This window comes from Crocodylus porosus, unplaced genomic scaffold (assembly GCF_001723895.1).
Source record: "Crocodylus porosus isolate Cpor-Errol unplaced genomic scaffold, CroPor_comp1, whole genome shotgun sequence".
NCBI classification, from domain to species: domain Eukaryota; kingdom Metazoa; phylum Chordata; order Crocodylia; family Crocodylidae; genus Crocodylus; species Crocodylus porosus.
The window spans coordinates 9,743,068-9,758,191 of NW_017728915.1; the positions used below are offsets into that span (position 1 = coordinate 9,743,068).

At 45.0% G+C, this 15,124-nt stretch overlaps 1 protein-coding gene across 1 annotated transcript in view; it reads left to right on the forward strand.

Annotated features, from left to right (window-relative positions):
• The first annotated feature begins 6,736 nt into the window (after nt 1-6,736).
• SLC12A4 (solute carrier family 12 member 4) overlaps nt 6,737-15,124 on the forward strand; it is a 110,993-nt gene continuing 102,605 nt past the window's right edge. The window contains exon 1 of the mRNA XM_019535694.1: nt 6,737-6,935. Coding sequence (XP_019391239.1) covers nt 6,803-6,935 — 133 coding nt within the window. The 5' untranslated portion in view covers nt 6,737-6,802. The remainder of the gene's footprint in view (nt 6,936-15,124) is intronic.

Consider the following 15,124-nt stretch of genomic DNA (forward strand, 5'->3'; position numbering starts at 1 on the left):
GCAGAACCCCACTGCCCACATCCCTCCAGGTCGAAAATGACCCATCCACCACCACTCTCTGGGTGCAGCCCTCCAGCCAGTTGGCGACCCATTTGACTGTGTACCCATTTGACAACACCACAGTCCCCCAGTTTCTTAATGAGAACGGGGTTAGAGACAGTGTCGAAGGCCTTCCGAAAGTCCAGGAAGACTATGTCCACTGCTACCCCTGCATCTAAGGATTTGGTGACCTGGTCGTTCACATTCAGTTTGGATAAAAGAATGAACAATATTTTGAGCTAAATATTTTTCTTCCAATCATTTTTCTAACTTGTCCCCTATATGCAATGTGTTTCTTGACTTTCAGTCCAGTGATTTCATTGGGATCATGAATATATGCAAGTTCTATGAGATCAGGTCCATCACTATTTAGTAATATTTAATTTTGCTATTCTGATTTGCATTTTCCAATTTAATTCCAGTTGAAACCAGTGCTTTTTTTGTATGTTTGAGAATTGTAGCTTTTTCTCTTTCTTTGAAAATTAGCGAAATATTAGTGGTTGTGTAGGTTGTGTGTGTGTTCTGTCTTCCTGTTTCTATGTTCACTGTTTAGTCTGTTTCCACACATGATTATGAATGAAAATACAACCATAGATTGCTTATATTTGCCTCTAGTATGTCTTAATACAAGCAGACGGGTAACCCATGCACCTTTTTGGTATGTTGTGAAATATTAAGGAACCTAGACTGTGACAAATGGAAGACCGCCACTACAGACCAGTTGAACAGGTGTACCATTTATGATTACTACCACCACCAGAGGTAACAGCCACTTACAAAATTTGTAAGTAGTAATTAGTATTTACAACCAAGAGAAAAAGTAGGTTGAAATTGCTGTTCTGCAATCTAAATATGATGCAATAAAGGTGCTTTGGGCAAATAAGCTCTTATCTTTACTTACTGACCATCCCCAAAACAGTAAACAAAGCCATTGTCTTTAGAAAAAAAGAATAGCTCTGCCACCATAAACATGCATAGTTTCCTAGGGCCAAATTCCCTTAAGATCTGTGGGTGCAATTCCCTTTCAAGAGAGTGGGACTTCAGAGGAGAACTTTTCTTAGCTGGAGGAATTTCAGCCCAGGTACTTAATGACTTCTAAAAATAAAGTATGGTTCTGCAACTAACAGTAGCCCAGATCTTCTGCTTGGTATTTGAAGAAAGGCAGCTCCCTGCAAACTCAATTCCAGAAGCAAAACAATTGGAGGAGGAAGAGAAGGGAACACCTACTCTTGATTCCTCCTTCTAGACACACAGCATGCTGCACTTAAGCTTGAAGCTCACTTACTGCAGTTCTTTTTTCTTGTTCTAGGACAGAATAATTAGACTGATCATGTCAAGCTTAATGATATTAAATGGCAGCCAAACAACCCTTCATGAAGAGTAACATGAACCTGCACAAGATAGTCATTGGGGATCGCTGCCCCGTAAAATTCTGCTTTTGTTTCTTAGTAATCCCTACCTCCCATTATCATCCTTTCCATTTTCTTGGGATTATCCAGTTTCCAATTAATATTATTATAGTTAACTAACTATCTAAGTTTGGTATTTAGGTATGATGTGAGAGACATAATTTAATCTCAGAAGTTTAATATGACTTTCTGGGACACATTTCATTTTAGGTTCTTGACCGTTTTCCCCTGGAGCAACTGGTGTAGCAGAGACGGATTATGGAACTAAATGGAGCACTAATTTGATACTGTAGTACCCATCTTTCTAAAACTAAAGAAAGAATGGATTTTCAAAGTTTTCACTCTTGGTCTAACTCTACTTTGATTCAAGTTGATGGTAAAACTCCTACTGCTTTCAGTGGGAGTAGACTTAACATACAGCAGGTGACTATTTCTAAAATGAGAGAACAAAACTGCATTCATAAACTCACAAATGGGGATGTCAGGAGACACTTCCCAGCTAAACAAATAAAACACCCAAACCCAAATGCAGACATATGTCTGTCATGTATTAGCAAAAAGAAAAGATGTAAATACATTTTAGGTTATATAAAACCTTGAAGTCTTAGATGCCTTTCCACCTGTCTGATCTCAGCTGGGTGGCTTTCTTTAGAGGTGGTCCATCAGTGAATTTGTGTGAAGTGAACTGAGAGGCCTGCATCCCTTCTGGCAACAATCACTCCACAGCATGTATCCTCTTTGTTTATTTCAGATCCCAACTAATTAAAAGTGGAAAGAGTTCTCCCTCATGTCCGTCTCCTATTTCTGCTTTTTTTGAGAAGCTAGGTATTGCTCTATTATTAATGGCAAACTCTATTCCAGAAAGCAGGACAAGTTAAAAAAGCTATGACTTATTCCTGTAAGATCAGGAAATGCCTAAAATAGGCCTTCTTCCTCTCTTCTGGCCAGAAGATTTATTTTCACCAGTGGGCTTACGTAGAGTCCAAGCACTTTTTCTTTGTCTGCTGGCAGGAAATATAACACCCCACCCCCCACTTACATGGCTCATGAATTTACGTGCTACTTTACATACACAGGCAGATTTCCTGCTCAGGAAGTCTTTTTAGTAATAAATCTCTAAAATCAGGTTGGATCAAGCCAGTACTGAATAGTAAACCCCACAGCTGCTTCTCTTGTTCTTTTTTGCTGACCTCATGAGTTTTACAGAACTGGAAGCATCCGGCCTTTTTAAGTTCAAAGATAACTTGCCAAGAGAAATATGAAAGTCCAGTGTGTTGACTCTTAAGTCTAATTATAGCATTTTAAATGCAGATCCTATTTTAGGAACAGAATTTCAAAAATAAAACTTCTTATAGTTCTAATATTAAAGCATAAGATACAGAAAATAATTTGTTTTCTCTGTTTTGCATATCTGGCAGCATTTTATATATATGCAGAAGTGTAACTAGGTGGTATGAGCAAGGCACTGAGCCTGATGCCAACTTAGAGGGGATACCATAATGCCCTCCCCTGAGTCTTTGCTATAGTAGGCACAGCCCCATGATGTCCAGCCATAGAAACCAGACATAGTGCAATAATGCATTGGGGGGTGAGGGGTCAACCAGAATGGCACCTGCCCTCTGGACTTCTGCCACAAGAAGCATAGCTCCTCACCCAGTAGCATTTTTGGGGGGCCAGGGAGGAACAGGTCACCAGGCACATGCCATAGGGCTGCTGCAGCTGAGGCTGGACATTAGGAAGAACTCTCTCACTATGGCTGGTTAAGCATTGGAGACTACCCAGAGAGGCTGTGGAATGCTTGGACATTTTTAAGTACAAGTTAAACAGGCACTTAACTGGGATGATCTAGTCATGGCAATCCTGCCTTGAGCAAGGAGTTGGACTAGATTTCCTGAGGTCCCTTCCAACTCCGTTCTAGAATATAGTTGGGTTCACTTAATTTGCCATTTGTGCAACGTGAAACCAGAACAATGCTGACAAATGAATGCAGAAGTACAAAAATAAAGAGAAATACTACTTGAAACTATTTTTAAATTCCTTTTAAAGATGCATCAAATTTTAAGATGACAGTGTCCCTTAACAGCAGATCTTTGGAATATGTAGTCAGTTAGCTATTCTGGGATTTGAATTTAGATAGAGATTATTCTTGTTTTCTTTTCAAACACAAACATAATGTTGCAAACTACTGCAGTCTTGCCACTAGTCTCTTTCCCTATAGCCCTACGTTTTTGAGTCATGCAGTTATGTGTGGTTTTCATTAAAAAAAGAAATTACTTCTGGAGAAGATGATCTCTGAAGACTCAAACACCTGAAGGCAAATTAAAAGAACCCCAAATTTGATTCTTAAAATCTCAGTAATATAAAGCTAATGAGGGCTGTTAGCACCTGGCTGAGGATTTTTCAGATCTTGGGCTGGCAATACTGCCAGCTTCTCCCATCATTTCTTCAAATTACCCTTTTCCCTTTTACAATGGTTCCCTGCAACTTTTGGGGAAAATACTCTATGGCTCCAAGATTGTCCAACAGACACCTCTCTTATAGCCATCAGGCTTTTTGTGCTAACTACTCCCTTTTCTTTCCAGTTAAAGTTAAGGGGAAAAGGCATTTCATAGAAGCAGGTTCTTCAGCCCCCAAAATGTCTCTCTCTGGAGCCTGGTTCCTGATGAACTTTTATCAAGGTTTTATTTTGGGGAAGCTGGTGTGAGGCCAGAGGCAGGCTTCATCAGTGAACCTTACGCTGAGCATCATAGGAATGGTGTGGTAATGCTCAGACTCCTTTCCAGCAATAACTGCAATGTTCCTTGTGTGGAGAAAAGAAGCAAGTAAGTGGATTTAGCTTTATTGGCATCCTGCTCTTCCTAAATCAGCCCCCCCAGACCCCTATGACTATTTTAAACAATCAGCTGAACAGGGACCATGGTTAGGGTGGCTAGCATGGAGGACAGTCAGGTTGGCCTCTGCCCTCTGTTGATATGAAACCAGGCCCCTTTATGACATAAAGGTGGAGTTTTGTATCAACAGAGGACAGAGGACTACCAAGCATTGACCCTGAGATGTTGCAAAGTCACTTGGAAGGACTGGATGTGTTTAAGTCGGCAGGCCCAGATGAGCTCCATCCGAGGGTACTGAAGGCACTGGCTGATGTCATTGCACAGCCACTGGCAAGAATATTTGAGCACTCGTGGCGCACGGGCCAGGTCCCGGAGGACTGCAAGAGGGCTAATGTGGTCCCTATTTTCAAGAAGGGGAGGAAGGAGGATCCAAGCAACTACAGGCCAGTCAGTTTCACCCCAATCCTTGGTAAAGTCTTTGAAAAGATTTATTAAGGCTCATATGTGAGAGCCCAGCACGAAAAATTTATGCTGAGGGGAAACCAGCACAGGTTCACAGCAGGTAGATCATGTCTGACTAATCTAGTCTCTTTTTATGACCAGGTTACAAAACACCTGGATGCAGCAGTAGGAGTAGATATCGTTTACTTAGACTTCAGGAAGGCCTTCGATATGGTATCCTACCCCATACTGGTAAGCAAACTAAGAGGCTGTGACTTGGATGATTACACAGTCCGGTGGGTGGCAAATTGGCTAGAGGGTCACACCCAGAGCATGGTGGTAGACGGGTCGGTATGGAAGGATGTGGGCAGTGGGGTCCCACAGGGCTCAGTCCTTGGACTGATACTCTTCAATGTCTTCGTCGGTGACTTGGATGAGGGATTGAAGTGTACTCTGTCCAAGTTTGTGGATGATACAAAACTGTGGGGAGAAGTGGGACACCAGAGGTCAGGGAACAACTACAGGCAGGCCTGGACAGGTTGGACAAATGGGCAGAAAACTACAGGATGCGATTTAAGAAGGAGAAATGCAAAGTGCTGCACCTAGGGAGGAAAAATGTCCAGCACACCTACTGCCTAGGAAATGACCTGCTTGGTAGCACGGAAGTGGAAAGGGATCTCAGAGTCCTAGCGGACGGACTCCAAGATGAACATGAGTTGTCAGTGTGATGGAGTCAGCAGCAAAACTAACTGTACTTTATCATGCATTAGCGGATGCATGACAAAGAGAACCAAGGAGGTGGTACTTCCCCTCTATCAGACGCTGGTCAGACTGCAGTTGGAATACTGCATCCAGTTTTGGGCGCCATACTTCAAGAGGGATATGGATAACCTGGAGAGGGTCCAGAGGAGGGCCACTCATATGGCTAAGGACTTGCAGGCCAAGCCCTATGAGAAGAGACTAGGGCACCTGGACCTCTTCAGCCTCCACAAGAGAAGGTTGAGAGGCAACCTTGTGACTGCCTATAAATTCATCATGGGGTCGCAGAAGGGAATTGGTGAGGCTCTACTCGCCAAGGTGCCCCTGGGGGTTACAAGAAATAATGGCCATAAGCTAGCAGAGCAGATTTAGACAGGACATTAGGAGGAACTTCTTCATAGTTAGAGTGGCCAAAATCTGGAATGGGCTCTGAAGGGAGGTGGTGCTCTCCCCTATCCTGGAGGTCTTCAAGAGGAGGTTAGATGGGCATCTGGCTGGGGTCATCTGAACCCAGCACACTTTCCTGCCTATGCAGGGGGTTTGACTCGATTGATCTATTGAGGTCCCTTCCGACCCTAACATCTACGAATCTATGACAAAGTAACAGAAAACCAGAATGTCCTCTATGGTGGCCACCCTAACATGGTGCCACTGGGGCAGTGATTTCCAACTGGGGTATTACAGCACCCAGGGGAACCTTGCGATCTTCTCCAGGGTGCTGTGGGGTGCTACACAATGTTAGGTCCGTTAAGGGTGTGAGCAGGATAAACTCAGAGAGCACATCTAGGAAACCGCACACAGCCTCAAAAACCAGCTGCCCTGCTGTGGGCTTTCTGAGCTCTGCCAGAAGGATGGACCTGGTGTATGTCACCAAACACGGGGGGAAGCTAAGAGCTGGCAGCTTTTGAGGACAGCTTGAGTCTCTGGAGGGCTGCGCTGAAAGGCGCCGCTCCAAGGCCTGGATCTAGCAGCGGGGGTAACGCACGCTCCTGGACGCTCGGGCTCAGGAAGGGGAGCAGCTCCCCGCCCCAGGCAGAGGCGGTGGCAGAGCCGGCGCCAGGGCCAGGGGGAGGTCACAGGCCCCCCGCTCTGCTGCGGGCTCTGCCACCTGCTTTGTGGCCGCCCGAGGGCAAAGCTCCGTCCTCCTATCAGCCCAGGCGCTGCCCCGGGGCTGAGCCCGCTCCTCGCAGCTCCGTGCCCAGCCTGGGCCCCCCCGGCGGAGGTGGAGCCCTGGGCCGGGTTTCCCGGAGGAAGTGAGCGCACGGGGCTGGAATGCGGGGCCGGGCCGGGCCGGGCGGCTGCAGACGGCGCGGGTGAGCCGCGATGCCGCACTTCACCGTGGTGCCGGTGGACGACAAGCGCCGCGTGGACTATGCCAGCCTGGAGGGGCTGAGCTGGGTAGACTACCGGGACCCGCCGGGCGCCGCCGACCCTTATGACACGGCCAGCTCGGACGGTGAGTCCAGTCCCGCTCCCTCGGCGCTCGCCCAGGCATCCCGGGACCCGCGGCCGCCCTTTGTGTCGCCCCTGAGGAAAGCAGCTCTCGGCTTCCCCTTGCTTCCCGGCCCAGGGAGGCAGCACCGCGTGGGGCCGGGCGGGCGCGGGCGGAGGCGGCCCCGCACGGCTGGGCGCTGCGGCGACCCGAGAGGAGCCCGAGCGGCGGAGACGCGCCGGGGCGAGGGCGTTCACTCGGCTCCTGCCCGTGTCCTGCCGAGCCGAGTGGAGCTGAATCCTCCAAGTTTTGGAAGGCAGTCGGTGCGCTACAGGCGATATCTTTTATAAGATCAGCTAGAGAGTTGCAAAAAAACAGAAACAAGAACAACTTTCTTTGCAAGCTTTCCACCGCAGACATCGGATAATGCAAAGATTGTAAACTTTCTCCCAAGTAGAAATGAAAATTCGTGTACTTCATAAGTTTCTACCTGGGAGAAAGTTTACAATCTTTGTATGCTCCAATGCCTGCAAAAGGGCACAGGTGCCCAAAAGCTTGCAAAGAAAATACGCTGTTTGCAACTCTCTAGTTGGCCTAATGAATAAAAGATATTGCCTCTAGCTAGCACACCGGCTGCTTGTATACTTGACCACTTATCCCTGAGTTTTGAAATGCTCCTTTCTGCTGTTGGCAAGCTTGAGGCCTGCAAAATGCCCGCTACTGGGAGGTTGGTGCTTCGAAAAAATCTTGCCTAAGGTCTGTTGTTCTTAGTCCTAGTCTTTAAAGGAGTGGTATGAAGAGAGATCAAGACAGATGACACATGCATTTCTGGTCATAGTGGTTTTTCTTTGTTCTGCATCTGTTTGCAGACACAAGGCAGACATGGTGTCTAAGTTCTTCACAGTCACTTTGACAACACATTTGTCTTGGCTGATTTGAGTCGCACTTTTTAATTGAGGAAAAAAGTCATTTTAGTAACAGTTCTTCTGATAGCCCTACAGTTGAAACAAAACCAAAGAGAAACCTAGACAAATTATCTAATATCTGAATCACTTGTTGACAGTTTGAGTTAGGCTTCAAAACACAGTGAAAAGTAGCATATATTGGTTGTTCCTGGATGTGGCAGGATATTGTGATTTGTGAATGCAAGCTGTTTTTAAAAATGTGACAACTGATAAGAAATCCGGAGGTTTGTGCAAATATTTGAAGTGCTCTCTTAATTAAATAAACTCACGATAGTGAAACAACACTAAGCAATATAATCATAGGTTGCTGTTTGGTTTTTTTTTTTTTTTTTTTTTTTTCCCCCTCAGTGAGTTCTTATGCTTTTTGTCTGCAGTTCTGACAGCTATGTTTTATATAAAATCTTGTGCTTAAATAATTTAGCCAATACTTTAATAACTCATTTAGCATTGTACACGGGTTGTTTTTACATTTCTTTCATGAATATCTGCTTCTTGGTAGGTTTTAATGTATTTAATGTAAAAGGATCATGTGGGGAGAAAAACTTTTTTAATGGAGACGACTGTTCAGCTGGTGACTCATGTCAGTGCTCAGTCTCCGGGTGTTCTACTGTGAATTTTAATTAAAAAGCAGAATTAAAAGCATACATACGGTGTTTCAAGTGATCAATGCCAGAGATTCATGAAGAAGAGTAGTTCAGGAATAAAGTCGGCATTCCAGAATTATTCTGAAATAGTTGTAGCTGCAAGTGTTGTATTTTCTTTCCCTGCTATAGCTGTGCTAGTCAAGTTTTGCTTCTAAACAACTCCTTTATTGTGTCAGTTTAGCCCTCAGGAGAAAAATCTTTTCACAAGCATAGTAGGGGTATCTTCTTTTAAAAACTTTCCATGATACAAGAAGAACTTACATAATTTTAGGCTTTATAAGACTATGTTAATGAGCCATTCTTGCCCACAGGGTTAAGGTTTTAAGAACTAGACATGTCCGACCACAAGGCCTTCAAGGGGTGGCTTCCAAATAGGAACGCTGCGCTCTTGAAAGGCCATTGCAACCATTCTCAGTCCTTGACCCTAACTGTAAGGGGGAAAGGATAATTTTGTAGTTGGGATGGAAGCATAATTTGCAAAATCTGGGTTCAATACTGGGTTTAGCTAGAGGCTTCCTGGTTAATCATGGCTGAATTACTCTATACCTTAGTATCACATTTGCAAAACTTCTTTTCTTCTCTTCCCTCAGTCCTTCATGCAGTTCTCTACTGGATTTTAATTTTTAGTTTCTTCTGCTCGGTGGCTTGCTCAGTGTGGGGTAGCATCTAGTTGATAAATTATTGCAGTCCTGAAAAGGCCTTTTGGATTGAAGAAAGGGTAAGTGCTGTTTAGAGCTTATCCTTCTGCATAACACAAGTTTAAGTAACTAGCCCCTAATGGCTGTTAGCACTTTAGGATTGGAGGTTGAAAGGGTGTGCTCTCATGTGAGCCCATGTATGGTGGCTAGTATATAAAATGTGGAAAATAGATCTTTTGTTTTAATCTGATTTAGGAGGTTGAAGTAAAAATTGTAGGAAAGGTCAGGTCCTAACTTCTTCCCATGATGGACCAACCCATCAGTTTCTGATCCCTTTTGTGCGGGGATTAGGAAGGATCACTGGTACTGCTATAAATTACTGTAATTTGATCATCCTGGGTAGGAGTGCATGTGGCCTAGTTTTTGTCCTATTAAACTACTACTGAAGTCAATGAATGGGTTTATACCACAGACAGAAGGAGTACATGACTTTCAAAGTGGCTGTGAAAGCAACATGGCTTATAAAATACCCAACTCTCTCTCTTCCATGATATCAGATAGCTGATGTGTGCTGCCTTGTTTGTTTGTGCTACCTTTCAGACTGTGGCACAAAATTTTGCAGCCAACTGTATTGCTTTACTTTGAGGCTGACACAACTCTGGTAACTGAGTTGTGTCTTTTTGGTTGAGCTGTACCTTTCTTTACACTAATTATGCGGGTTGGTTTACAGGAGCATAAAGATGTATGGCTTTGCTACCCCTGATGACCCATAAGCTCCTTTTCGGTGCAGCCGCAGCAGGCAGGCTTTAACGAAGGCAGGATTTTCTTTTCCACTCTGGCAATTAAGGCCTGGGAAGTAAAGATCCACTTTTCTCACTGGTCTCCTGATAAGTTTTATGACTTCCTGATTGCTGAGAGCAGAGTGCTTCAACCCCTGGTCTGTGTGGGCCAGATGAGTTTGTTGAGCCATGTCATCCAGCATACAGGGGTCCGTCCCCACAGGTCTGAAAACTTGGCAGCAGGAGAGCAGTGGCAGCAATTGCTGCTCCCTTGCTGCCAAATTTCTGTACATCTGGGGAGACCTGCAGGCCAGTTAACAGATTGCTAGATTGGCAAGCGGGGGTGGCCCAGACCTGATCTGGTCACACAAGGGCTGGCTGGAGGCAGTATGAGCCCCAGGGAAGTGCTGACTTAGACCCTGATCTGATGGAGCCAGGATGAGAGAGACAGCGAGGGGCCCAACTAGGACTGAGGGAGGCAGTGGGGGGCTGAGGACTTGGAGCTCCAATCTAGCTGGCAGAATGGGGATTAGGGAGGAAGAGGTGCAAGGCCCAATCCTGGCACATGGGACTGGTCCCTGTGTCACTAATCTGGCCTGCAACACTGACATGGAGGACCCTCAAGTCCTCTTCTCTCATTTCTGGTTCCCAATGCCTCTGTTACTGCAGGGGGGCAGAAGAAATCCCCAGTATTGAGGAAACCTCGAGTTTGGGGGAATTCAGTGGGAAGCTCCTATTAAAGGCAGGCAGTGCCACATGAGTCTGTGGTGCCAGGTGGAAACCTGTGGTTCTGCAGACCTGGAGCTAGGGTTGCCAAACCTCCAGGATTGCCCTGGAGTCTCCAGGAATTAGATATAAATCTCCAGGAGACTGCTGAGAGTCACCCCGGAGATAACTGATAGGACATTCATTAAAATAAATATTAAATGTTGAATCTGATTTATATAGTAGTCCAGTGGATTTTTAAATTATAATAGTAATGCACATTTGCCTTCCTGATCTAAAGTCATTAAGGTAATTTTGTAATGTGCTGAAACCTCCCGGCAGAGATTCAAAGAGAGTTGGCAGTCCTGCGTGGATCGTGGCGCAGGCAGAGGGCAGGGAGGAATGGGCACGGAGGCAGTGCTCCCGGGGGGTTCCGTGGCAGTTGATGATGGTGTGTGTGCAAGAGCCTGGCAGTTGGTGGGATACTCAACACCAGATAAGGCAAACTTTTGTGAAGTTTCATATTCAAAATATGCAGTTTTAGCTTGTGATTCTAACCAAACCTCCTGTGTTATATGGCCAACTTGTGAATATATACAAGAGTTGCCTGACAAATGATCTGGCACTGTATCAGGTTGCACCATGTGGTCCACTGATGCTACTGCCATTGCTACTGTGGTGAAACTGGATGCAGTTCTTGTTGTGAATCTCACCGAGTGTGTTATTTTTGTAGCTTGCTAGTGGGAGCCATATTTAAGGGCTTTGAAATAACTGAGTTATGGTATAATCCCTCAAAGATAAGGTTTATCATAGCAGTACTAACTCAGATGGGCCCACTAGAATGATGATCAGGAAGAAACTAGCTTCCAAGTTAATATCCCCAGTACACTTATTTATAGTTTCATAGTTTCTAGGGTCGGAAGTAGATCATCTAGTCCGACCCCCCGCCATTGCAGGAAATAATACTGGGGTCAAATGACTCCAGCAAGATGTTCATCCAACCTCCTCTTAAAAACCCCCAGGGTAGGAGCCAGGACCACCTCTCTTGGAAGTTGGTTCCAGATCCTAGCCGCCCTGACCGTGAAGTAGTGCTTCCTGATATCTAGCCTATTTATGTCTTGTGCGGTAAGACAACTTCCGTTTCTAGAGGAACCTAATTTCTGTACATCTCCCCATACCTTTCTGGGGGTTTTTTTGGTTTCATGGGAGTTTTTGTTCCTGAATATTTTTATTTTTTTTATACTCAATCTCAAATGATATATTATCATCCAAAGTATTACAGAAACTAGACTGGCATAGAACTTCAGCATTAGTATTTCTTGAAAATACTTTGTATAAAAACTGTATAAAAAGATATCCACAAAAGTTCTTTCCTGTTGCATAGCCCCTGAGTATAACATCACTCCAATACTACCACCTTGAATAAAAGCACAACTTACGTAGCACATTTAAATAACTGCATATTTAATATTGTTAACCTCACAATTGGCATAAATGCTTACATGTAAATGAAACAAACCCCTGCTTGTTGAGCAGGCACTATTTATTGTCACTGTTTATGACTAATTATGAAACTTTCTATTTGGAAAAAGTGATATCAAGATGCGAGTTCTTGTTGTGGGTCAGCAGAAGATGCCATTGTGCATTTCCTATTTATTCTTGAAATAAAATTTGCAACTCTTTTCCCCACAACATCCGCTACACCTGGTTTCCATCCCCGCCACTACACTGCATGCCTGAACAGCACCCGCCATGCACTATATGCACTGGTGGCCCCCACTTTAGCTCCTCAGCTGCCAGCTCACCCATGTCACAGGTTGCTCCACCCTGCCCCTTGGCCACAGGCAGGCAGTGAAGCCAGGTGGAGGGAGGGAGAGCCCAGAGCAGGAACTCTGGAGGGTGCAGGGAGGAATGGTGGGCCAGGTGGGAGTCCAGGGACTGCAATTTAATCCCCTGTTGGCCTCATGCAGCCTGTGGGCCATCAGCTGGACAGCCCTGATTTAAATTAAAGAGAGTGGCCTGCCTGATCAAAAAATTTATTGATTTCCTAAGTTGCAATCTTCAGAATTATTATTTTTATTCATTTTTATAAGACTGGGCTGTTCACTTCCCTGTGTTTGATCTCTGCCAACTCAAGTGTGACAACCCATTAAAGGTGCACTGATACATTGGTCCATATTGTATTGGCACTGATAAAAGGAAAATAGACATTATCAGCAGTCAGCTTTTTTGGCTGATGTGGCCAATGATACTGTGATAAATGCCATGAGCACGAGTGCAGCTGCTACGTGCACCCCAGGGCAAGGCATAGGGGACATGTGCTCCCCTGGATCTGTGTATGGGATGAGGGCAGGCTGCCTGATGCAGGCTCAGGGCTGGGGCTATGCCGGCCTCTTCCCAGGAGGGGGCTGGGCCAGGAATACACCCATGGTGGGTGGTGGCAGTGCTGGGAGGGGGCTACAGTGAATTTTGGGGTGGCCTCCCGCATAGCCCCACCTCTCAGTGCCACTGCTGACACCTGTGCTGCCCCCACCGGCTCTGAGTGCAGCCCCAGCACAGCCCCCCTGCCAGGAAGAGGCTGGTGCAGCCCCAGGTCCTGAGCCTGCAGCAGCAGCCTGCCTTGCCCCATGCACAAGAGGGCATGTACCCCCCATATCTCCCCTGGGGGGGCGTGCAGTGTGGGGAGCTATCCCCCCCCCACACTGGATGAGTCACCCACAGCTCCGTCTTGCACCAGTTGTGCAGTTCCTGCCTTAGCCCCACTTCTTCCCTCACTGGGGGAGCTATGATTTGCCCCACCCCCCATACCTGTTTTCACCCAACAGGCTTATCAGCTGGAACCTGCTCTCCAAACTGCGGGGCTGTATATCAGCAATCAGATCAGTATTGGCCGGTATGGCTGGTCAATAATGAGCCATTGGTATCTACCCAAAAAACCTTTTATTGGTACACCCCTACAACCCATGTGTCCTGTGGGAAGCTATTTATCCAGTGACATTTTTTGTGAAATTGAAACACTAATAAGCCTGGTATCACTGACTTAGTTTGGGCAGCTGCTGCCCTTGGTTTTGCCAGTCCTTGTTTATGCTTACGAGCTAGTTCTATAATAGCTTTCATTGCGTTTGTGGAACTTGCTTGAATGGGGTTCCAACCCGATTTGAATCTTTGCCTCCAGAGAGGACAGGCTGGCAAGCATGCTTACAAACTGTATTTGTCTGTGTGGGCTTTTGCACAAGTAAATGATGGTGACCAGATGCTTTAGAAATAACTTTATCAGAAGCTGTTTCTTAAAGTTGGGGAAACAAGAACAAGAAATGCTGATCCAAAGACATTTTTACTTAATCTACTACCTTGGGGGAAAAAACTGAATCATGGATGACAAATACTTGCTTTTAGTTGCCTAGTAAGTTCTTAGAGTTACTAATAACATTTAATAAATAATTAATTTGGACCATGACAAACTGCTTATCTGTAATGTCATCTGAGGTATGTCTATACAGCACAATAGTTCTGTATAGCGTTAACTGAGCCAGCTCTGTATGCGCTAGTTTGAATGCTGGAAGCAGTTTACCTTCTCAGTGAGCTAATTAGTCTCAGGGAGAGCTATATAGATGCTCAGAAATCTCTGCATCGTAATACATCATGTTGTATAGAAGTAAAGTTAGTGTTACTGAATATAGACTATCTAGGGCTGATAGTAGCACTTAGGTTGATAAGCACATGGTACCCTTTTCTGAAAGTGAGAGCAGAGATGAACACACTTCTATCAGCACAGTTATCCTCAGAATTCTTTGTATAGCTTAAAAAATATAGAATTAAACCAGACAACATGAAGTTGCAACTGACTGTAGGCAGCAGCTGTACAATAAAACACAGAGAAAAGTAATTTTAGAATGAGAAATACAATAGTGTTCCTAAATTTCCTTCTTTGTTATTGGAAATAACCAACAATCTGTGATTTACTATTGTTACGTGATAAATGTTTTGGGGTTTCCACCTTGCCCAATTTATCTAGTGTTTCAAAGATAAAGTCTTAGCTGGGTCTGAAAAGTTACTTCAATCCACTACTTTGGTTTTCCTATTGTAAAGTGCTATTGGAGTTCATAATAATATTAGTTGTTCAAACTAGGGATTAAAGAAGTTGAGGTATATTCGGTATGATGGTCTGATATGTCAAACCCATTCAGCTCTGAATGCAATATATATATATATCAATGACAAATCTCACTTGGGATATCATAGTATCATAGAAGTAGGGTTGGAAGGGACCTTGTAGATCTTCAAGTCCGACCCCCGGCCTGACTCAAATGAGTCCAGCCAGGTAGACATCAAGGCTCTTCTTAAAGATCCCCAGGGTAGGAGCCAGCACCACTTCCTTGGAAGTTGGTTCCAGCTCCTAGCCACCCTAACTGTGAAGTAGTTCTTGCAGATGTCTAATCTAAACCTGCTCTCCAATAATTTGTGTCCATTATTCCTTGTTAT